Source organism: Xiphias gladius, chromosome 9, assembly GCF_016859285.1.
Source record: "Xiphias gladius isolate SHS-SW01 ecotype Sanya breed wild chromosome 9, ASM1685928v1, whole genome shotgun sequence".
NCBI classification, from domain to species: domain Eukaryota; kingdom Metazoa; phylum Chordata; class Actinopteri; order Istiophoriformes; family Xiphiidae; genus Xiphias; species Xiphias gladius.
Window position 1 is genome coordinate 6,093,477 of NC_053408.1, and position 18,764 is coordinate 6,112,240.

Here is an 18,764-nt window from a genome sequence, read left to right on the forward strand (position 1 = left end):
TAAGGAAAAATGGGCAATTCTGATGAATGAAAAGTAGCTGAGAAATGAAAGTTGCAGAGTAAACAAACTGCAACTTGCGTTGAGGGAAGCAGATGGGCCGATTCATTCTCAAAACTGCATCAGAGTGCTTCCGATAAACATCCGAAAAGCACAAACACTACATTAGAAAAAATATCTGCTTACTGGACTCTTAACTGGAAATGAACGAAGTGCGATGAGGGCTCAGCACAGCTCCCAACAAGTTAGAGATTTTAACTGTGTCTCCTGTTTGCTAGTGAACTGCAAATGATGTTACTATCACTATCAAAATATAACTTCAGTTTGCAAAATACCATTAGGGATCATGTTTTTTTTCTTATTTGTTTTTTTTTTAAATAGTTTGTTTTAATTGTCATCATAAAATCATTGGCCACATATCCAGCTCTCAAATCTGTTATTTAAATGCAAATGTATTCCAATACACGGCACAGTCAGCAAGTTACGGTTACCTCTTTTCTCCGTGGTGACCACCAGTGCCTCGGCGGCCTCGCCCCAGCCCTTCCTTGTCTGGGCTGTGATGCGGAAGACATAGATGGACTCCGGCTTGAGGCTGGTCACTGTGTACTGGCGAGCACTGGGGCTCAGCACGTCCACCGTGGCTGCGTTGCTGTTGGTGGAGTTGAGGTGGTATGTGATCTGGTAGGCTGGAGAGAAGTTGGTGACAAACAGTCTTATCGGAGGTGTCATAAGGAGCTCAGCGCTAAATTAAATCTAGGATGAAAAATACATTTTAGGCATTTGAAGCATTTGTTGTTTGGGTTGGATTTCCTAAAAATAAGAGGAGGAGCAAACTGTGCAACAAGCAGCCTTGTCTCTTCTGAAAGTATTCAACTAACAGCTGCTCCTGCATGCTGCTGTGTGGATCAGTCACATTATGCAGTTTAAAATAAATGATCTGACAGATGTGTAATGAATAAAGTGCTCACTAGGAAAACCCCTGTTAGCCAACAAGATAATCCAGCTCCCTTTACGGCGATTCTGGAAAATTACAAGATTTGAATTCATCCAACAAATAGTGTCTAGTCAGACAATTCGAAAAAAACATAACAAAAGTATGTTGAGCTTCTACATAGCCTGGTGGTTCATTAAATCTAAATAAACTAGTCTATGTGTGCAATATTTGGTAGTTTCCAGGTCAATTACTTACACTTCGACACCCTGTAGTGCACCGTGACATTTTTTAGACTAGATGCAAGATTTTCTAGTAAATTTCAATGAATAAAACTGACCAAGAAATGAAAAGGATCTTTTATATTACTAACCAAGTATAATGCCATTGGGCTGCGAGGGGGACTGCCAAATAAGCCGGACTGAGGTGGTCCGCACTTCAGGGAACAGGATACCCACTGGAGGTCCTGGTACTACAGGAAAGCAAAGGACATAATATATGTACAACCGAGTTACTCAAGACTTCATACTTCCAATTTGGGGACCAAAAATCATTTCAAACTAAAGATATATCCCCCACTTACCTTTCCACCATTTAAGGTGAAAAGAATACAATAAGTTTCCCTCAGAAACCACAAAGATCCCCAACATAAAAACAAAAATCTACTTTCCACAAAGCCGTGACTTATTAAGGTTCTTGGACTAGAAAACAAAGCATAGGTTTACATTTTTCTTCTATGTAATGTCACAGGAGAAATGATTATTATACGTCCTGCTATCAAATATATTCATGTTTTGCCACAATGTAATAACTTCTATTTCACTGCAAAGTGTTTCAAAATTCCAAGCCCCTACCATCATCCAAAGTCCTCTCCAGGATGGGTGGAGAACTGGGCCGCCCATCTCCAATCCGTGTGAAAGCCAGAACCTGGATCTCATAGAGCACATATTTCCCCAGACCAGTCAGCTGGACAGAGTGGGTGGCGTTCCCCTCCACTGACCAGAAATGGACCGCACTGTCAGAGTCCTTCTCTTTGTACACCACCTGATCCCGTGAGGAGACGGGAGATAAAGAGAAATTGGGGGAAAAAGTGAATTTGGAAATTAAGTAGGAGAAACGGCCTCACATCCTGTTGCTTTGTATACTGCCTAAACATAGCTGACATTTCTAAAAACTAATTAGGTGTATCTGACCGCCCAGTAAATACTGTAAATGGTTAATAGCATTTGGAAACATTAAAGGCACAAACGGACCTTGTAGCCAAGAATGAGACCATTTCTGTCTGGCTCGGGAACTTCAAACCAGCGCACCAGGATACTGCTCGAGGTAGTGGCGAAGGCAGACACGTTGGTGGGTCCACAGGAGGGGACTGGAAAACAAAGACATTAGAGAGGGGAAAACAATATGCCCGAAGAGTCCATCGTCTGCAACACATTCTGAAAAATTAATCTGCCACGCTCCTCCTGTGTATGTTTATTAAGTGTATGGGTGTAGGTATAGGAGGCGAGGCAGTTTGAGTGATCAGCTATGGATAAATCATTTGTGACTGTGCTTGCACACAGCCTCTGATATCCTGGTATACCCTCAAGGGCTGCTCGAAAAATGACTCAAGATTAGATGTTTTCTATTCCTTGGCACTCATCCCTGGACATAATGCACTGATTCCTAAGAATTTGCTGGAGTGAGTGGAAAAAAAAAAGAGCAGAGGAATTACACAAGTCCATGTGTTCTCAATTTCCCCAGACTCCTTCCTTCCCTCCTTCCATTCCTCACTACCCAATGTCTGGTGAGGAGGGAGAAGAGCTGTCTTAAATAGAAGTGGGCTGCTAAAAAGACTTTAGCAGCGCATTTGGGAGGGAAACAATCTACTCACAAACAAATTTAACATATGGCAAAAACCTTGGTTATACTAAATCCTAGTTTCATAGTTGTTTCTTGACAAGAACTTGGCAGCAAAAATATAAAGGGCCTTTGAGTAATTAAGCAAGCAATGCCACGTTTTTGTAATGCTAATGATGTAGTGCAGTTGGCTTTTACTCTAGGATCCGTGATCATCTGATCAGAAAAGCGTGTTTTGCACAGAGGATGACAACAGAGGTACTAACTCACCAGACTCCCTGGTCCTGCCTCTGACCGGCTGACTCCAGGGTCCCATCCCAATGCCGTTGACAGCCTGGACTCGGACCTCGTACTCCGTCCACTCCTCCAGGTCCTCGATGGTAAACTCTCTCTCCAGACGGTCGGCGATGATGTGGGTCATGGCCCGGCCCTGTGAGCCTGCACGGGAATACTGGACTCTGTAGCCCACCTGCTCTGCGTTCCCATTGTATTCCCATTCGGGCAAAGGCTGTGCAGATGAACAGAGAGATGAGACAGGGAGAGAGAGTGTGTCAAAACAAGCCAGATTCCTTGGATTAGGCTATTCTTATAGCGTACCATCGTTTTTAAGAAATGTGATTCATAAATTCAGAGGTGACATGCACGGGAGAAGCAGATTCCTATTTACCATCCAGCGTAACCAGAGGCTGGTCTCGCTAGCGGTCCGCAGGGTGACGTTGGCAGGGGCCATGTCAGGGGGAGCCGGTAGGGTCTGGATCCTTCTGGAGGGCTGGCTGGGAGGACTGGTGCCCACTATGTTCACCTGACGCATGCGGAGCCTGGTGTTCGGAGTTTAACATTATTTTAATGCAACTTCTGCAAAAGGATGGTTTAATCTGAACTGAAATCACAGCTCAAAATCTGGCGACTGAAAATCTACTGCCAGCATTATTGTAGCACTTGCAGTGTGCCTCCTCATACAAGAGTCTTATTGCGTTTGAACTGAGATCACAGCACTGAAATATACTGAGTGGAGAGCTTATTTGTGTTAAAAAAATAAATGTTTATCCAACATGAGCATTTAACTCTACTGAAATGTATAGTTGCTGCACTGATGCTGGAATGATGTGAACTATAGCTGTTGTCGGTCTTTAGGGATTGGCTCTATGAAATGTTAATTGGTTATATTGAATGTGATTATGGAAAACAAGCACACCGCACGTAGATAAAGATCGTGCGCGCACTGTAAAATAATTTTAAAACCACACTAACCGTAACAAGCTTGTATCCAAATCAAAGGACAACAAATAAGATGAGCTCCTGGGATATGCTGAAATTAGCCGAGATACTGAAGCGTACATACACCTTATCTGTCGTCTGTCACAATCTGCACAAGCTTAATTTCCATGTTATCTGGCATTGCCTGAGAATATAATGGAAAAATCATGAGCAGGTTCATCCCTAAAAACACAATTTTTTACTGTAGTATCGCTATGTATGAATGTCCTGTGAGAGCGAATTGAACAGGCCTGTGTTTTGGGCCTATGTTCTGTTTCTATGTTCTGTGTATTGAACTAAATGTGTACTATTTGTCCCTGTGGTTCTTTGTACATATTAACTTTGTAAGAAATTTTTGTTTTCTGTCACTTTTAGGGTGACTGGCCTGGGAAAACTGATGAAAATCAGACATCTGGGCAAAGCTTGGTCTCATTTACAGTTTTGTTTGTTTGGTTTTATTACATTCAGATGGTCATTAAAGATTAATGAAGGCCGACATGGTGAAGCAGATACGGTTCCCAGTAGGCTACCTGTAGAAGGTGTATGGGTTGAGACCTGGCACTTCTAAGGAGCGAGCCTCGGGTTCGTTGGAAACCTGGTGGACCATCACCCAGTCCTCATTTTCTCCTACCACACCCACCTGACACCAAGAAAAACAGAAACAATAACAAATACATTTGGCATTGATTGAAAGTGCAGGCAATGTAAAACTCTCCATCAAACAGAGTCAATGAGATCCGTGTTCAAAATCAGTTTAATATCTCGACTCAGTCCAAAATAAGGAAGATGACTCTAATAGCAATGACAAATGATTAAGAAAACTGGAACTACAGCTCTGGATTAAATCCGCCTCACCTGGGCCTCCACCTGCCAACGGGAAATGGAAGTCTTGCCATCATAGCCAGGTTTGAACTGCAGGGTGACGGAGCGTGGGCCGATGTTGGAAATCGCCATGTTGGTGGGAGGGCCAGGAAGCTCTGTGTGGAAACACGGAGGACAAAGCCAAAGTTGGACAAAGAAAGAGCAACCAGAATGACTGAGGGAACAAATAACCGACACTACAACAGGATTATTTTGTCTTGCTGCCTCTCACACAAGTTGGTTTTGGTTTGTAGGCCTTACTTGAGAAAATCCATCTACCACATTGCCCTCTTGTGGCCGTACAGATACTGCACACAGATCAATTTCTCAGCGATCTCACTTAATTCCCTCCCTTGTGCTCCCAACTTCAGCTAAATCGGCAAACGCAGATTAGATTTGGAAAAGATGCTTACACACGGTACAAAGGCAGACACAATGTCATGAATGTCAATTACACTGCAGTTATCTGGAGATACGATTCAATCTGATATCCTACCGTTTACACTTGAGCTGAGTAAACAATAAGAATGGATTGTTTACTGGAAATCCCAGGAGGGGAAACAAATCTGAAAATGTTCAAAGAACAGCAGGAGGGCAATTATGTGTATGTGAATATCATTGTGTGTATTTTGGGATGTTTTTGTGTTTATGTGTGTCTAGGTAGGTACTAGGTATGTATGAGAAAGTGCCACTGCATTAAATAATTCATTCTTCGTCTTTTTTCCCCCCATAAGGCTTCCCTCGAGATAAACATGAAACCTACCGCAACATATCCCCGTTCCGAAGCACCATATAGTTTACATAAATTCTAGCCGAAGATATTAACATCAAACCATGGCATATTGCAGTGTGGACAGAAGCCTAATATTAAAAAAAGATATAATCACTCCCAGGGGCATACTGAGCTGTTTTTCCAAGACTGCTTAAATGCTGGTGCATTCAACACTAATGAAATGCAGTTTATACACTTTGTAGTAAAATTACCACCTCTCAATCATTCGTATGACTGATTATCGGGTTGGCTTTTAACTGGATCGTTACGGTACAGTTACAGGCGCAGAGGCATTTTCTTTACACATATACATTGGAATTAATCTCTGTTCTGGGCTCCGTAACTGCTGCTCTGAACCCCGCGCTCAAATTAACAGCCTGTCATTTCACCGGTTTCACAGATGTCCAGGCTCTGAATGGGGCTCTAGTAACTGACATTGGCACTGTATTTCTATTACACAATTACGCAAATATGAAATCATTAAACACTGTAATTGTTCTTAACGCTCTCTCGGGAGCTATTTTTTCATGGATGTGGGGCAGATATTTGTGTTGGTGATTTATTTTTTTGGTTCTATCCCAGCCGAGGGGACCGGGGTCTGATTTCATCGTGTCTGGCGCCAGACAACACAGAATGTGTCCCCCAAGTTCAGTGTGAAACAGTAAATATACAGGCTTAATAGGTTTAATAAGGTTTAACAAGGATTCGCAGACATTAAAAATGAACCCCGATGATGTCACCAGGGTTATCTTGGCTCGGGCCTGAGCGCTAAAAATTTTCACAGAAATTTGTGGAGTTCAACAGAGGGCATTTATGAGGCAGGGAGGCCCTAATAAAAGATGCCACTGCTCGAGCCGTCCTGGAAACTAAAAGGCAGGATATCTTGGTCTCAATTGCTTCAATTTTGATCGTTCTTGATTTTAAATCGGTCTCTCACAAGCGCCACAACTCTATGGAAGTACAATACTGAATCTTTGCAGCATCCCTTTCATGGGAAAATAATATAAAGTGTTGACAGTGAGGAGTGAGTAACCGAGAGACAAATTTTCTGGAAAGAGATGTCAAAATTGCTGTTTTTCACATGCAAAGTTTTAGAGCTGTGGGCACCACACGATGAAATTTCATTACTGAGGTGGAAGCAGATATCTCATAACCTAGACAAGTAACTGTGTGGCTTGATATCTCTGGGGGTAAGTGAGAAAATACGTATTTTTTTTTGTAATTTGGGTGTACCCTAAAACATCTGCACTGATTATTTTGTTGCTGACCTGGTGGGACACCGGAGGAGATGGTGGAGGAGGACAGCTGGCCTTGGCCCTTGGAGGTCATGCCGGCCACTTCAATGGTGTAGGTGGTGAGAGCAGTGAGTCCGGTGACCCTGTACTCTAAGGTGACATTCGGCAGGTAGTGGGTAACTCTGGTGTTTGTTCGGTTGTACTCCTCCCACGAAATGCGATAACCTGAAGAGCAGCAGAGATGGGTTAACGGCGGCAGACAGAACCCTCTCAGGGAAAAATTCGACAGCAGTTTTACTACAATAGTGACTCTCAGCTTGCCTGCTACAGGGCAAGCTAACAGAAATATTAAATAAACTTCATCAAAAATTGAATATAGCAAATTAAATCAGCCTGTGATTAAACCTCCCTGCACACACATCCCCCGCCCACTCCCATCCACACACACACCAACACACACACGTGCTCACTCAAAGTTAATGCAATTTGCTCCTTAGCCAGTAGCTCTTTTCATGTGATTGCATAAGGCATTAGGTAGCATTTCTTGCCAAATCATTAATTTCAAATGGCATGTCAATGTTTGCCCCCTAAGAATGTGCAGGACATTAATATGTTTTGGAAAACCACCTTACAATATTCAGCTAAATCTCAAACTTGGTTGAGATCAAGAAACACTTGAATATTAATGTTACTGGTGGGCTTCATTAATTCATTTTAATTCATTTTTGCATATACATCCCTGGACTGGTGAGACAAAAATATTAATTCAGTTGATTTTACTAATTTACTTCCTTTACATTATTTTTCATAAAAGGTTACAGTATAATATTTGTGACTCTCAGCACCAATTGGTCCTTATGTATAAAGGAAGAGTTGATATATGACACAAACCCAAACTGAAAACATACTGTTTTATAAAAAACAACCAGTGAAGAGGAGGTTTGCTTGATATCTAACTTCAATGAGATTTTATCCAGTATGATGATTTAAGGGCTACACTTTTTTCGTAAAATGCCCTTCGTCTCTGCTTACTTCTACAAAAGACCTGAGTTATGTTTTAGGGAGGGAGCCTATTTTTATGGCAGATTTGTTGTGCAGAGACGGTGTTGTCCCACCGGTGCAACGGTATAGCTGGTGTCCTTATAAGCCAATGTGGCCTAGGTTGTAGTATCTACATGACCCAAATAAAATAAACAACAAATAATAAAGTAGATGCCCTAAGTGTACCCAGCTTAAGAGCTACATGTGCTGGGATCATTAAATGAGGTCGAGCAGCTGTTAAAAGTCTCTGTTCCAGCTTTTGCTGCCTTGTGTGACTGGTCTCTTTCACTAAAGCTCTGATAAATACCACCTTGGACAAACCGCTATTTCTTGCCTTTCTTGCCCCATTACAAGTCTATTTTGGGAAGGAAGTGAATGTACCTGTGAGAACTCCATTTTTCTCGCCAGGCTCACTCCAGCTGACTTTGAGTGACGTGTCCAGGATCTCAGTGAAACTCAGGTGACCCACAGCGCCGGGGGCTGGACGGGGACAAATAAGAATAATGGGCAAAGCCAATGGGCCAGAGATCAACTTTAAATACAGTTAGAACTCGTTGCTGATCAGATGGTATATTGGACTTAGCCACAAGCAGGTCACAGCTTTTTAGATGTGTTTGTATTAAAATCAGAAAAACAATGTGTTTCCTGAAAACTGTCTCATGACAATATGAAAAAAAATAAGAGTTTTTAAAAGCTTAACCAATAATCCCTTAGCCGCACTAACAACAAACTAAATCCCAATTACGATGATCCCGGCTGGATGCAGAATACGCTCCTTCATTACCACTTCTCTGCAATTTTGTTCTGCATGAATAATAGATCTTGCTCGAAGGATGTGTCACTGTGAGACGCTCGTGCCCCCTTGCCACCACAGGAGAGAGAAAGCTGTGGAACAAAAGTCACTTACTGTCCTCATGTGTCCTTAATGCTCTGGGCGGGCTGCGGGGGCCGTCTCCGGGTGTAGTGAAACACAGCACGGAGGTGTAATACTCAGTGAACTTCTTCAGACCTGTCACATATCCCACATGCACGCTGTCCTGGAAGTTCGGTCGCACTGTTACCATAGTAACCTGTTCGTCTTTCCCAGGCTCCCAGGCCAGCAACTAAAACAGATAAACGAAACAAGTAAGTGTGAAGAAAATTACCCAGACAGTCGGAAATAAAGTAGCTAATCATTTTTCTGTAATGATTCTCACAAAACTAACAGTAGTGTCTCTCTCCGGTGGTCCCAAGACACTCTGAGTTGTTATTTGGTATCATAGCTCTCCCAGATATATTCAAAAAGATGCCCTGAAGTGGTTTTGACTTGGAATGGCTGAATAGGTTCAGTAAGCCAGGCTGGGAAGGGAAGAGAGTTAAGGCTCAATATTATTATGCATGTTGATTGCAGACCGTATAGCAAATGCAAATGCGACCTGGATCGACCAGTTACTGTAGGTTCCTGGGTAGTGAGTCCCAATGGCATGTCTGTTGGGTTTGTTTCCAGTTTCCAGGTTGGCGAGGGAGCATCCAGGGAAGTAAAGTGGGCAAGGGGATGTCAGATAGATAGATGTTTGACTGTCTACCACCCTCTTTTTGGCTGGACCGCAACAGCGGGGCCAGCACTATAAATGTAAATGTCTGTGACTGACTGACTGACTGACTGAGTGATAAAGTTACAACATAGGTCATTGCTCTTTCAAAACGAATAGGCGCAAAAAGTTTCTATCACATCCTCAGGGTGGCGTTTGCTGGCAGTGTCGCCAGCTATGCTCCTTTGTCGCTACATTTATTGACTTTTCACACCCCTTTAGTGACTTTTCTTCAGAAGGGCACCCCGTGACAAATCTAAAGACTTTTTGGACAAACGTTAGCTACTATCCGTAGAAGAGAGTCGCCAGTATTCCCCGGCGAGCGTGAGGTCGAGCTCTCCCTCCGCCGGCACACCTCTCTATGCATCTCATTCAATTGACCACAAGGCAGCTGACATAGACGCGAAGGAGCTTCTAACGTTCTCTCTGAGTGGTCCCTTTACAAGTTAATGTAGCTGAAATCACAGCACAGCCGTTGTCTTTAACTTATGTGTATGGTGACTTTTGTCAGATGACTTCACGGTTATAAAATCAGGATTCAAGCAGTGCAGAGCAGCAGCTTGGAAATGGCTTGGAAGTGACTGCTGGTTGACATGTGGTCTTAAACTTTAAGTTTTCAGTCACTGTTTAAAGCTTGTCCTGTTGTCTGACAACAGAAAAAGAAAAACATGTAAATGAAGAGAGCTTTATTGGGAATTAGTCTGTATTAAAATACTGTATATGTGAGCACAGAGAGTAGGAGAGAAGCAAATAGATAAAGGGCAGTCGAGCCATATATTATAGGTTTTGACCCAGTCTTGTTTCTCTCTCTCTCTCTTTGCCTCAGTGTCTATCACCTTTCACTCTCTCCATTCCCCTTTGTCTCCCTGCTGCCTACTGTAATTCTCTCTCTGGAGAAAACAAAAAGTGGTATTTAAAATTCAGATTGGGTTTGTACGGTGACGCCTCAGCCCAGCTGAGTGAGGCCTGTGGAGCACCATTGAACTGCCAGACAAAAAGAGAGGGGGGGAAAAAAAAAACCTCATTGACATAATTAAGTCTCAATAGAGTCCGTGGAAAAATAGAACTGCTCTATGGATGTGGCTTTATGATATACACAAGAGACAGCGAGATGGACTACATTCAAGAGCCCATGACGAAATAATGAAGACATTCATCATTAAGTTCACACAGCTTCACAATAAAACATATGAAAAATGGTTGCAAAGATAAAGAGAATGACCTCCGACTGACAAATGGCGGAATCAAGTCTATCGTTCACAGTGGCAGCAAATAACTTTTGCCCCTTGGCTTTTCTCTCCCTCTTGGCCTTTCTCTCCCTCTTGCTACACAGGATATGTGGTTCTACAAGTTCAGCTCCGACAGTTCTGTCAATGGAAGTGATGGCTGGTGTTGATGGCACTGCGGCAACTACTGACCTTGTAGCCCTGGTTGATGCCATTGATGAACTGAGGGTTGGGGGCTGTCCACGTAAAACGGATAGTCGTCGAGTTGACCGCCTCGGCCTGCACGTTGCCGGGGGCGATGGTGGGTACTGGGATGGACGAGGAGAGGAGGGAGAGGAAGGGCGACAGAAGGGGAGGAAGAGGCAAAAATAAATAAATAAGCAAAGGCGTGTGAGCACCTTTCAGTTGACTGGTAGAAGTCTGCCTGCATCTATTTTGATGTCAGTATTGATCACTGCTGCACAGGTCAGGGAAAATACTGCCATCACTCTCTTTCTGATGACACCTACACCTAATGCCAGGGCTCTGTGTGGGCTTGTTTGTGATTGTGCGAGCCGCTTATGGATTTCAGGAGAATGTCAAACCTTTGTGTGGTCCTTACAAAGAGGAGTTAAAGGCAATGCAGTTGGACAACAGTGGCTTTTAGCAGAGGATTTCAGTCAAAGATACATAAAACCGGATGCTTACTAGAAGGTTTTTGTTGGTGTATAACAACATCGCCGCACTTGGAGGATATTGCATCCCAGACTTATTGAACATGCGTATTCATCATGCTTTAAAGAGAAGCTTGATTCAATTTAAAACATCGAAATGCAGACTCATGGAAAACGACACATTCAATAATGAAGAAAGAAGACAGTTAGCATATCAGTTGATTTTTAACACCGATATGAGTGCTCACCTCCCTGCAGAGTCCACTCAGTGACCTTATGGCTGAAAGTGCCCAAACCTGCCCCATTGTAGGCAGCCACCTCAATCTCATAGTTAGTCCAGATAATGAGGTCCTCCAGCAGCAGGTTGGTCACATCTGGGCTGGAAATGTTCTTGATTTGGTAGTCCACGGGCAACCCAGTGAGACGGTACCTGAGATACACATACAGCACAGAGCTTTTAAGTGACGGACTTTGCCACAGATTAAAACCAATAGAAACCTTTTGTGGACAAGGACTAATGTGTTAACTGTGTTGTTTGTACCCTGAATTTGACCGTTTACATGTTCCACTGACAAAGAAAGGACAGGACAGTACTTTTTTTTTGCTAAAGACAAGACTTGCAGTACACTAGACACCCTGCTAGGTGGAGACAAAGCACCAGAAAACAAGCAATTAAAAACCACTGACAGCACTGACTGTTGTTTGGAAAACACCTGCTGTTTCATTTGGACGTAATGAATAAAAAGCCTAACAGAAAACCAAATTAATTACACGTTTACAGGATTTACAGTCAGTTTGGCATATTGCTGACTCTGTTTATTAGAGCCGTTAAAGTTTTTGAAGACAAACCAGTCATTAAATTTTAGTTTTCTCTCAGACTAAATTATTTTTAAATGCAGTAGTGATAAGAGACACCGTAGGGGTTCTTAAGTGAAAAACACTCAGGCTGATTTTAATCCAGCAGTTTACTTTTGTAAGATAATTGACTAAAATGGGAGGGGGGGGCTTACCGGACTGTATAGCCCCTGAGGATGCCGTTCTGGTGGCTTTCCGGTGGAGGCTGCCACTGGATCATGATGGACTGGTTGGTCCGACCACTAGCGATGACGTTCTGAGGAGGAGCACTGGGGGACTCCTCTGGGAGAGAGACACTGCAAAACACGAACACACATGCAGGCAAGCACAGATATGAAGAGACAGGGCAGTAAGAAGTAGGATTAAGGAAACATTTTCTTTTGAAAAATGTCATGAAGAAAGAGCTTTAGGTTATTTCAAGCATAAAGCTTGAAAACCTGACCGTTCCTTGTATGCTTTTGCTCCCCAAAAATATATGCAATGCCCATCCTCATGGGGGTTGGGGGGGTGTGAGGTGCGAGGGACGGGGGAGGAACGAGTGGCTGAAGTTGTGTGAGGCCACAGAGAGGCCAAACCTGATCTCGCCTCAGAGCTTAATCCCTCGTGCGGCTTTTAAAATGTGAGAGTGAGCGGGTGTTTGTGTGTGGGAATGTGTGTTTACATGTGGTCGTACATGTTTATGTGTGTATTCACTTTGGAAGGCTCACACGTATATCCCTCTTCCCTGACTCTTGACTGAAGGGATCAGTCAAACTGGTTGTCTAAGAAAATTATTTCATGAGCACAACGTACAATTTACTAACAACCGCAAGGTTCTGTTCCAGGTAATTCTCATTTATTTATTTTGACATTTCTACTACTTCTCACTGGTTTTCCCAATTACACAGTGTGCTAAAGAATAATACTACCACAGAGGAATGTTTTGGTAAATATGACACCAAAACAATCAATGAAAAGCTTGCTTCTCTACACTGAAAAACTCATATTTTTCAATAACACGCGTCCTACAAAGAGAAAAGCTTGAAGACCCCTCCACAGAGATAGATGCATATTTTGTATATACCATACGTGTAGTGTTGATGCGGGATGGGAGGACTAGATAAATGAATTTGGATAGTAATTTCTATGACCTCGTTGTGTGATATCTGTCTTCAGCTCACCGGTCTGTCTCCTTGCTGAACTGCCCCTTCCCCACATCATTAACGGCACAGAGGCGGAACTGATAGGAGCGCGCGGGGATCAACCCATTGACCGTCACTGCTGTGGACTCTGGCTCGATATTGGCCAGCAGAATGGCCCAGGGAGCATCTAGAACAAAGAAAATGAAATTTTACACCTTTTTCCACAAGTACACGCATACTGTTTCATTGCTATGCTTAACCATTCACCTTAACATCCCTTAAAATGGAGCATTTTGGTAAGGAAGGGGTATAACATTTCTTGTAATTCCACTTATATTCAGAAGGCATTTTCACTTTCATGCCTGCAACAGTGTTTGTCATGGCAGGTCACATTTTAAAATTGAAATTCATTAAAAAACACTAAGTCATGCTGAGAAAAAAAAAGAAGAAAGGGAAAAAGAGTAGCAAGAGCACAACGTGCTGCAAATAACAAGCCCAACACAGCTCTACACAGCATCTCCTTAAGTTGAACATGCTTGTTACATGCAGAGCTGTAAAGGGACAGACTGTAGTGCGGCTTACATTTCCAATTTAAGATGAAAAGCAATGATGGACATTCTTAATTAGCCTAACTGATAATGATTTTAAATTCTTTTTCAAGTTCTTTGTATTTTGTATTTCTTATTTCTTTGCGCTGGCATCATAGACCCCTGGCTACATGGAACAAAAAAAATCTAAACAAGCAACATTTATTGTCTTTTTCACTCATGCTGCAACACTGATCCCATGAGCTGAGTTCCCTCTCCCCCGAACCCAACTCATAATAAACAATTTATAGGTCGGTGAAGGTAGGGAGGATGAGAGGAGAAGCACGCAATAGACGGATGCCTGATTGGAAAAGTCTGGATATTACGTGACTTACTGTTCTCAGAAACCTCCAGGATGTAGCGTATGAGGGGACTGTTGCCATCAAAAGGCTTGGCCCAGGCCAGGTCGATGGCTCTTTTTTCAGATGTGCTCAGCATGGCTGTAGGGTTCTCTGGAGCATGGGGCAGCTGCCTGCAATGAACAGCGGGACAACTTCGATAAATAAAAGAATCTCCCCTGTCACAGTAAATCCTCTGCGGGGCCAGAGAGTTGCCGAGCCTTTCATTGTTCTCTGGGCGTCTCCTGTACGAATCTGAAGCAAAGCGGAATGTTTTGTAACAGAGAGATCGGCTAGACAGGTGATGAAATGTGGTGAGACAAGACAGCATAGACGGTACCTTGTCAAGATGGACACACGGGCAGACAAAACGAGATAGCTATCACCAGAGGGGAGAAATGGATTGAAATGCATAAGGAGATGGAGAGACATGAATAAATTGAGGCCAAAACTGGGGATCATCGACTCATTCAGCCTTAAATTCAGATAAGCACAGACAGATTGATAGACGGACCTTATAGCAATAAATGAATACAGACAGTAACTAAGTCAAAAGGCAGCCAACCAACAACAGGGCCGATAGGGGGAAAAAGAAAGATAAAAACAATCATTCAGTCAGTCAGTCTGGTAAATAGAAAGTTAGATGTCTCATTCATATTCAATTTGCCTTTGCTGCAGTGACTCACTGTGTGCCAAAGTACAACAGTACCAGGCAAAGTTTTGGAGACAGAGAGAGGATTTGAGAAAAACAAAAACAATACGAAAGTGTTTGTATGAGTATGAGTGAGAGTGTGTATGTATTTGAGTGTGTTTGTTTGCGTGCATAGTATTGCATCGCACGTAGGGGAATGGAGGAGGAGGTCCCCCGGGGCTGGAAGTGTGTCGGGTGAGAATGAGGACAGAGAAGGTGAGGAAGAACAGGTGTGATTTAAGTGGAAATGAGTCAGAGGTGTCAATGAAAACGACCGGAATGGCAGTGAAAGGTTGTTGGTGGTGAGCGCGTGCGTGTCAGGCAGTGTGAACGCGTATGTGTGTGTCTGTGTGCACACTGTCTTGCTTCAAAGAACATGTTCCTTCCTGTGTCTCTGCACTGGCGAATAAGAGTGTGAGAGAAAAAGGAACAGAAGCAAACAGAAAGCCAGACAAGCGACGGGGGGGGGGTGTTTACCTGACACGGAGGTGTGCGCTCCGGGAGTCGTTGCCGCCGACGGAGGTGACTCTACACGTGTACGTGCCTATGTCCCCTGACCAGGTTTGGGAGATGTGGAGGGTGCCGTCTGCATCCAGTCGCATCCGAGGAATTGACTGGACGTTGATAGCTGTGCCCTCTTTCTCCCAGACATGCCTGGAACACAAAGTCTTCAGTCAGCGGGGTGTTGAAGGTATTGTCATTATCATCACCAGCCTCCTCATCATCGTCGGCCGCATCTTCATCTCCTCAGCAGTACTGGTTGATCAGTTCAAAGTTACACAAAATAGTCGCTTCTATAGGTACGTTTATTTGTCAATCTCGGTGTTACTCACATGTTTTTTGTCCATTGTGAGTATTAGTCGCAACACAGTGCTACTCACCACTTACACAACACAGATTTGGGAAATGTGTACTCAGGCAAGGAACACTGTCAAATGAAGCAAGGAGTGCAAGCCTCCTACAGTTTTCCAAAAAGCTTCAAATAAACAAACAACTTTGAATCTGACCCAAGGGAAACAGGGAAAAGTAGTCCTCTGGAAATGACTATATCAGGGACGGTGAGAGATGTGTTATCATGATCAATAGCCATAATGAATGGAAATATGAGAATAAGATTCAGGCTCACAAATACAATACATATTTTTTTTTTGGTCAAAATAAATACAACAAACTGAAAAACCGAAAAAAATGCAAGGCAATATGAACAGACACAGATTTGTTCTAGGCAGCATGAAATGAGGATTTGCACAAATGCTGCAAGGTGAAAATTCCCCCTTTCAGCATGAATGTACCTTTAACCTTTTCATACAGGCAGGATAAGTCCCCCGATCTAATTTTGGGTCGGCGAATGCAAAGGCTGAAAGTAATTGATTATAAAGTCATGGCTCATTAACCAGGTTACTGCAGGATCATAACATACTCCTAAGTTTTCAGGGACCACTAGGAGCCTCCTATATTAGTATTAACTGGCCACCGCTTAGTGAAGGAGAATAACTAGTTGTTACAATTACATTTTTTGCTGAGAGGATCGTTTATGGGCAGCGCAGCATGGGTGGACAGGAGTATTCATTCATGTTATCCATGCTGTTGTGTGCATCTAAACTCGTAACCGCTGTTTGACAATGCAGACTCACTCTCGGTGAGTCATTGGCAACGTCAACGCTCTACTGTATGAAATATATATGGAAAACACATTCTGAGAGATGATTCAGTCATTCCAAAACCGAGGCTTGCATCATTCAGTTACCACCTGCTGGAATGTGAAGTATGGTGTACACTTGCACGTCACCTTCAGATTGCAGGTTAGCTCTTTTTGAAAGTAAAGCAATAAATAAACTGAGGTTTGCGTTGCATTTTGTTCCACCACAGTCTGAGGGGAATACGTTATTAGCGAGGTATTTCATCTTCCTCGCCTCGGTCTGTTCAAACTCGCCATCAGAGCTGCCCTGTATGCATATCGCAGGGGCTGACGGTTGCATATCAAACGCTGGATTCACACTCATCAAAACTGCACAGCTCAAACGTAGCTTCAGATGTCGCCTCCTTCCTTGAGTAGAAAGGGACAGAATGGTCTATTGATCGCAACTGATGTCGGCTACACGCTTGGAGTTCAATAGAAAAGTCTGTTGTGATGGTCGTGTGTGGCTCTGGTTTGGACTGCACTTGTAAGGTGTGCGAGAAGCATTCACATGCACGTACGTGCACATCGGCGGTCGACAAACATGCCTAGCATCTGCAGGTAGAAACCGTGTGTCTCGGTCACAAGTTTTCTGTGTTAGAGCGGATTCTTTTTAGAAGTTCTGTACATGTATTTGTGCGTTTATGTGCATTTGGGGGGGAACCCTTGACATTCCTGTGGGGAAACTAGAGCACAGCAGTGGCACAGAATAAGATACAAACAGGAAATAATAAATATGTTGTGCTCAGGGTAGTAAATGTCTAATCAACACCAAAGGTGTCGAGTGCAATAGAGCAACAATTAGCTAATCGGGAGGCCAGGTTTATAAGCTGAATGCTGAACTGTTGGGCATTGTTAGGTATTCACTTTCCAGTATACAGGATAACAAATACGCATGTCCAGACAAAGTGTGTTGAAATGTCGGATCCATGGACTTTCATCCTGTCTAGACTATTGTTACCTTCTTTTTGCAAGCCGTCGCAAGACATCGCTGAATCACTTGCAAGTGGTTCAGAATGCCAATGAATGGCTTTTCAGCCTTTTCAGCTCTTCACCTCTAAAAACCTTTATTTCTTTACACTGACTCCATAACAAAGTCACCAAAAAAGTTACGAAAAGTTAAGATTTGACTGCATGGTCGAGGCACCCACGTACATCAGTAAATGTCTCTTAGATCTCAGGTCTTCTGATCAAGGCTTGTTGGTTGAATCTCACTCCCGGCTTTAAACCAAAGGACACTATGATACTATGATACTATGTACAGTCACATTGGGCTCGAGTCAGTCTCGTATACACCGTCCCGCTGCCCTAAATAGTCAATAGTCCCGAACAAATGCATTATTTACACTTGCTTGTAACTAACATTTGCTAAAAACTGCAGAGCCAAACTGTTTTAAGGAAATACTTTGTTGAAAATGAAAAACTATTGAGAGATGGACTAACATGGTGTTTTGATCTTTGCATTTGACATTAAGAAAGAAATAGAATAACTCCATCCTTGTACTATAAAAAGCAGCTAAATCTCTTTCCTTTTTCACTCTTTCATTAGGTCCAGACTTTATCTCTATTGCTTTTGTCTTATACCGTGAAGCACTTTATGACACATGTTCTAGCCAAATGCTATAGAGTGAAAGTAATGCTGCATAAATAAACATAATTTACTCTATACTTCTGTTTGTGAACGAATCCTTACCTGACAGTTACACTGGGGTCATGTGTGACTCCACAGGTCATAATGGCTTTAGTTCCTTTGATAACACTCAGGTCCTGTGGGGGGGTGGTAATTCGGGTGCGCGCTGAGGAGACAAAACAAAGACGGAGAGAGAGAGATGTGGAAACTGAGCGAAGAGAAAATATCCTACAAAATGTTCTTCCTGAGAGAAACGATACAAAAAAACCACATGACAGAAGAGTTTTAGAAAACTGACAGACATGCTACTGTTTTGTATTTTGTTCCTTGATGGTTTCTCGCAGAAAACACCCCAGCGATGACTCCAAAGTTGCACAGAAGAGTGCTTTTTTTACCTGATGCAACCTTGTTTCCCAACCTCTGCTAAACAGACATGCCTCTCAATAAAATCCCACCACTGTTAAGATCCTGTTTTTGAATA

At 43.0% G+C, this 18,764-nt stretch overlaps 1 protein-coding gene across 4 annotated transcripts in view; it reads right to left on the reverse strand.

Moving 5' to 3' along the window:
* The window catches only part of sdk2b (sidekick cell adhesion molecule 2b), a 259,607-nt gene that overhangs the window by 25,982 nt on the left and 214,861 nt on the right, over positions 1 to 18,764 (reverse strand). For all 4 annotated transcript variants that reach the window (XM_040135140.1, XM_040135138.1, XM_040135139.1 and 1 more), the window contains exons 12-29: positions 18,347 to 18,449; positions 15,453 to 15,629; positions 14,282 to 14,418; positions 13,399 to 13,546; positions 12,394 to 12,534; positions 11,632 to 11,813; positions 10,923 to 11,038; positions 8,841 to 9,036; positions 8,315 to 8,413; positions 6,926 to 7,117; positions 4,880 to 5,001; positions 4,555 to 4,664; positions 3,435 to 3,585; positions 3,038 to 3,275; positions 2,182 to 2,297; positions 1,783 to 1,972; positions 1,302 to 1,400; positions 489 to 683 (exon numbers count right to left, since the gene is read on the reverse strand). In XM_040135140.1, the coding sequence (XP_039991074.1) occupies positions 489 to 683; positions 1,302 to 1,400; positions 1,783 to 1,972; positions 2,182 to 2,297; positions 3,038 to 3,275; positions 3,435 to 3,585; positions 4,555 to 4,664; positions 4,880 to 5,001; positions 6,926 to 7,117; positions 8,315 to 8,413; positions 8,841 to 9,036; positions 10,923 to 11,038; positions 11,632 to 11,813; positions 12,394 to 12,534; positions 13,399 to 13,546; positions 14,282 to 14,418; positions 15,453 to 15,629; positions 18,347 to 18,449 (2,712 nt within the window). The remainder of the gene's footprint in view (positions 1 to 488; positions 684 to 1,301; positions 1,401 to 1,782; positions 1,973 to 2,181; positions 2,298 to 3,037; positions 3,276 to 3,434; positions 3,586 to 4,554; positions 4,665 to 4,879; positions 5,002 to 6,925; positions 7,118 to 8,314; positions 8,414 to 8,840; positions 9,037 to 10,922; positions 11,039 to 11,631; positions 11,814 to 12,393; positions 12,535 to 13,398; positions 13,547 to 14,281; positions 14,419 to 15,452; positions 15,630 to 18,346; positions 18,450 to 18,764) is intronic.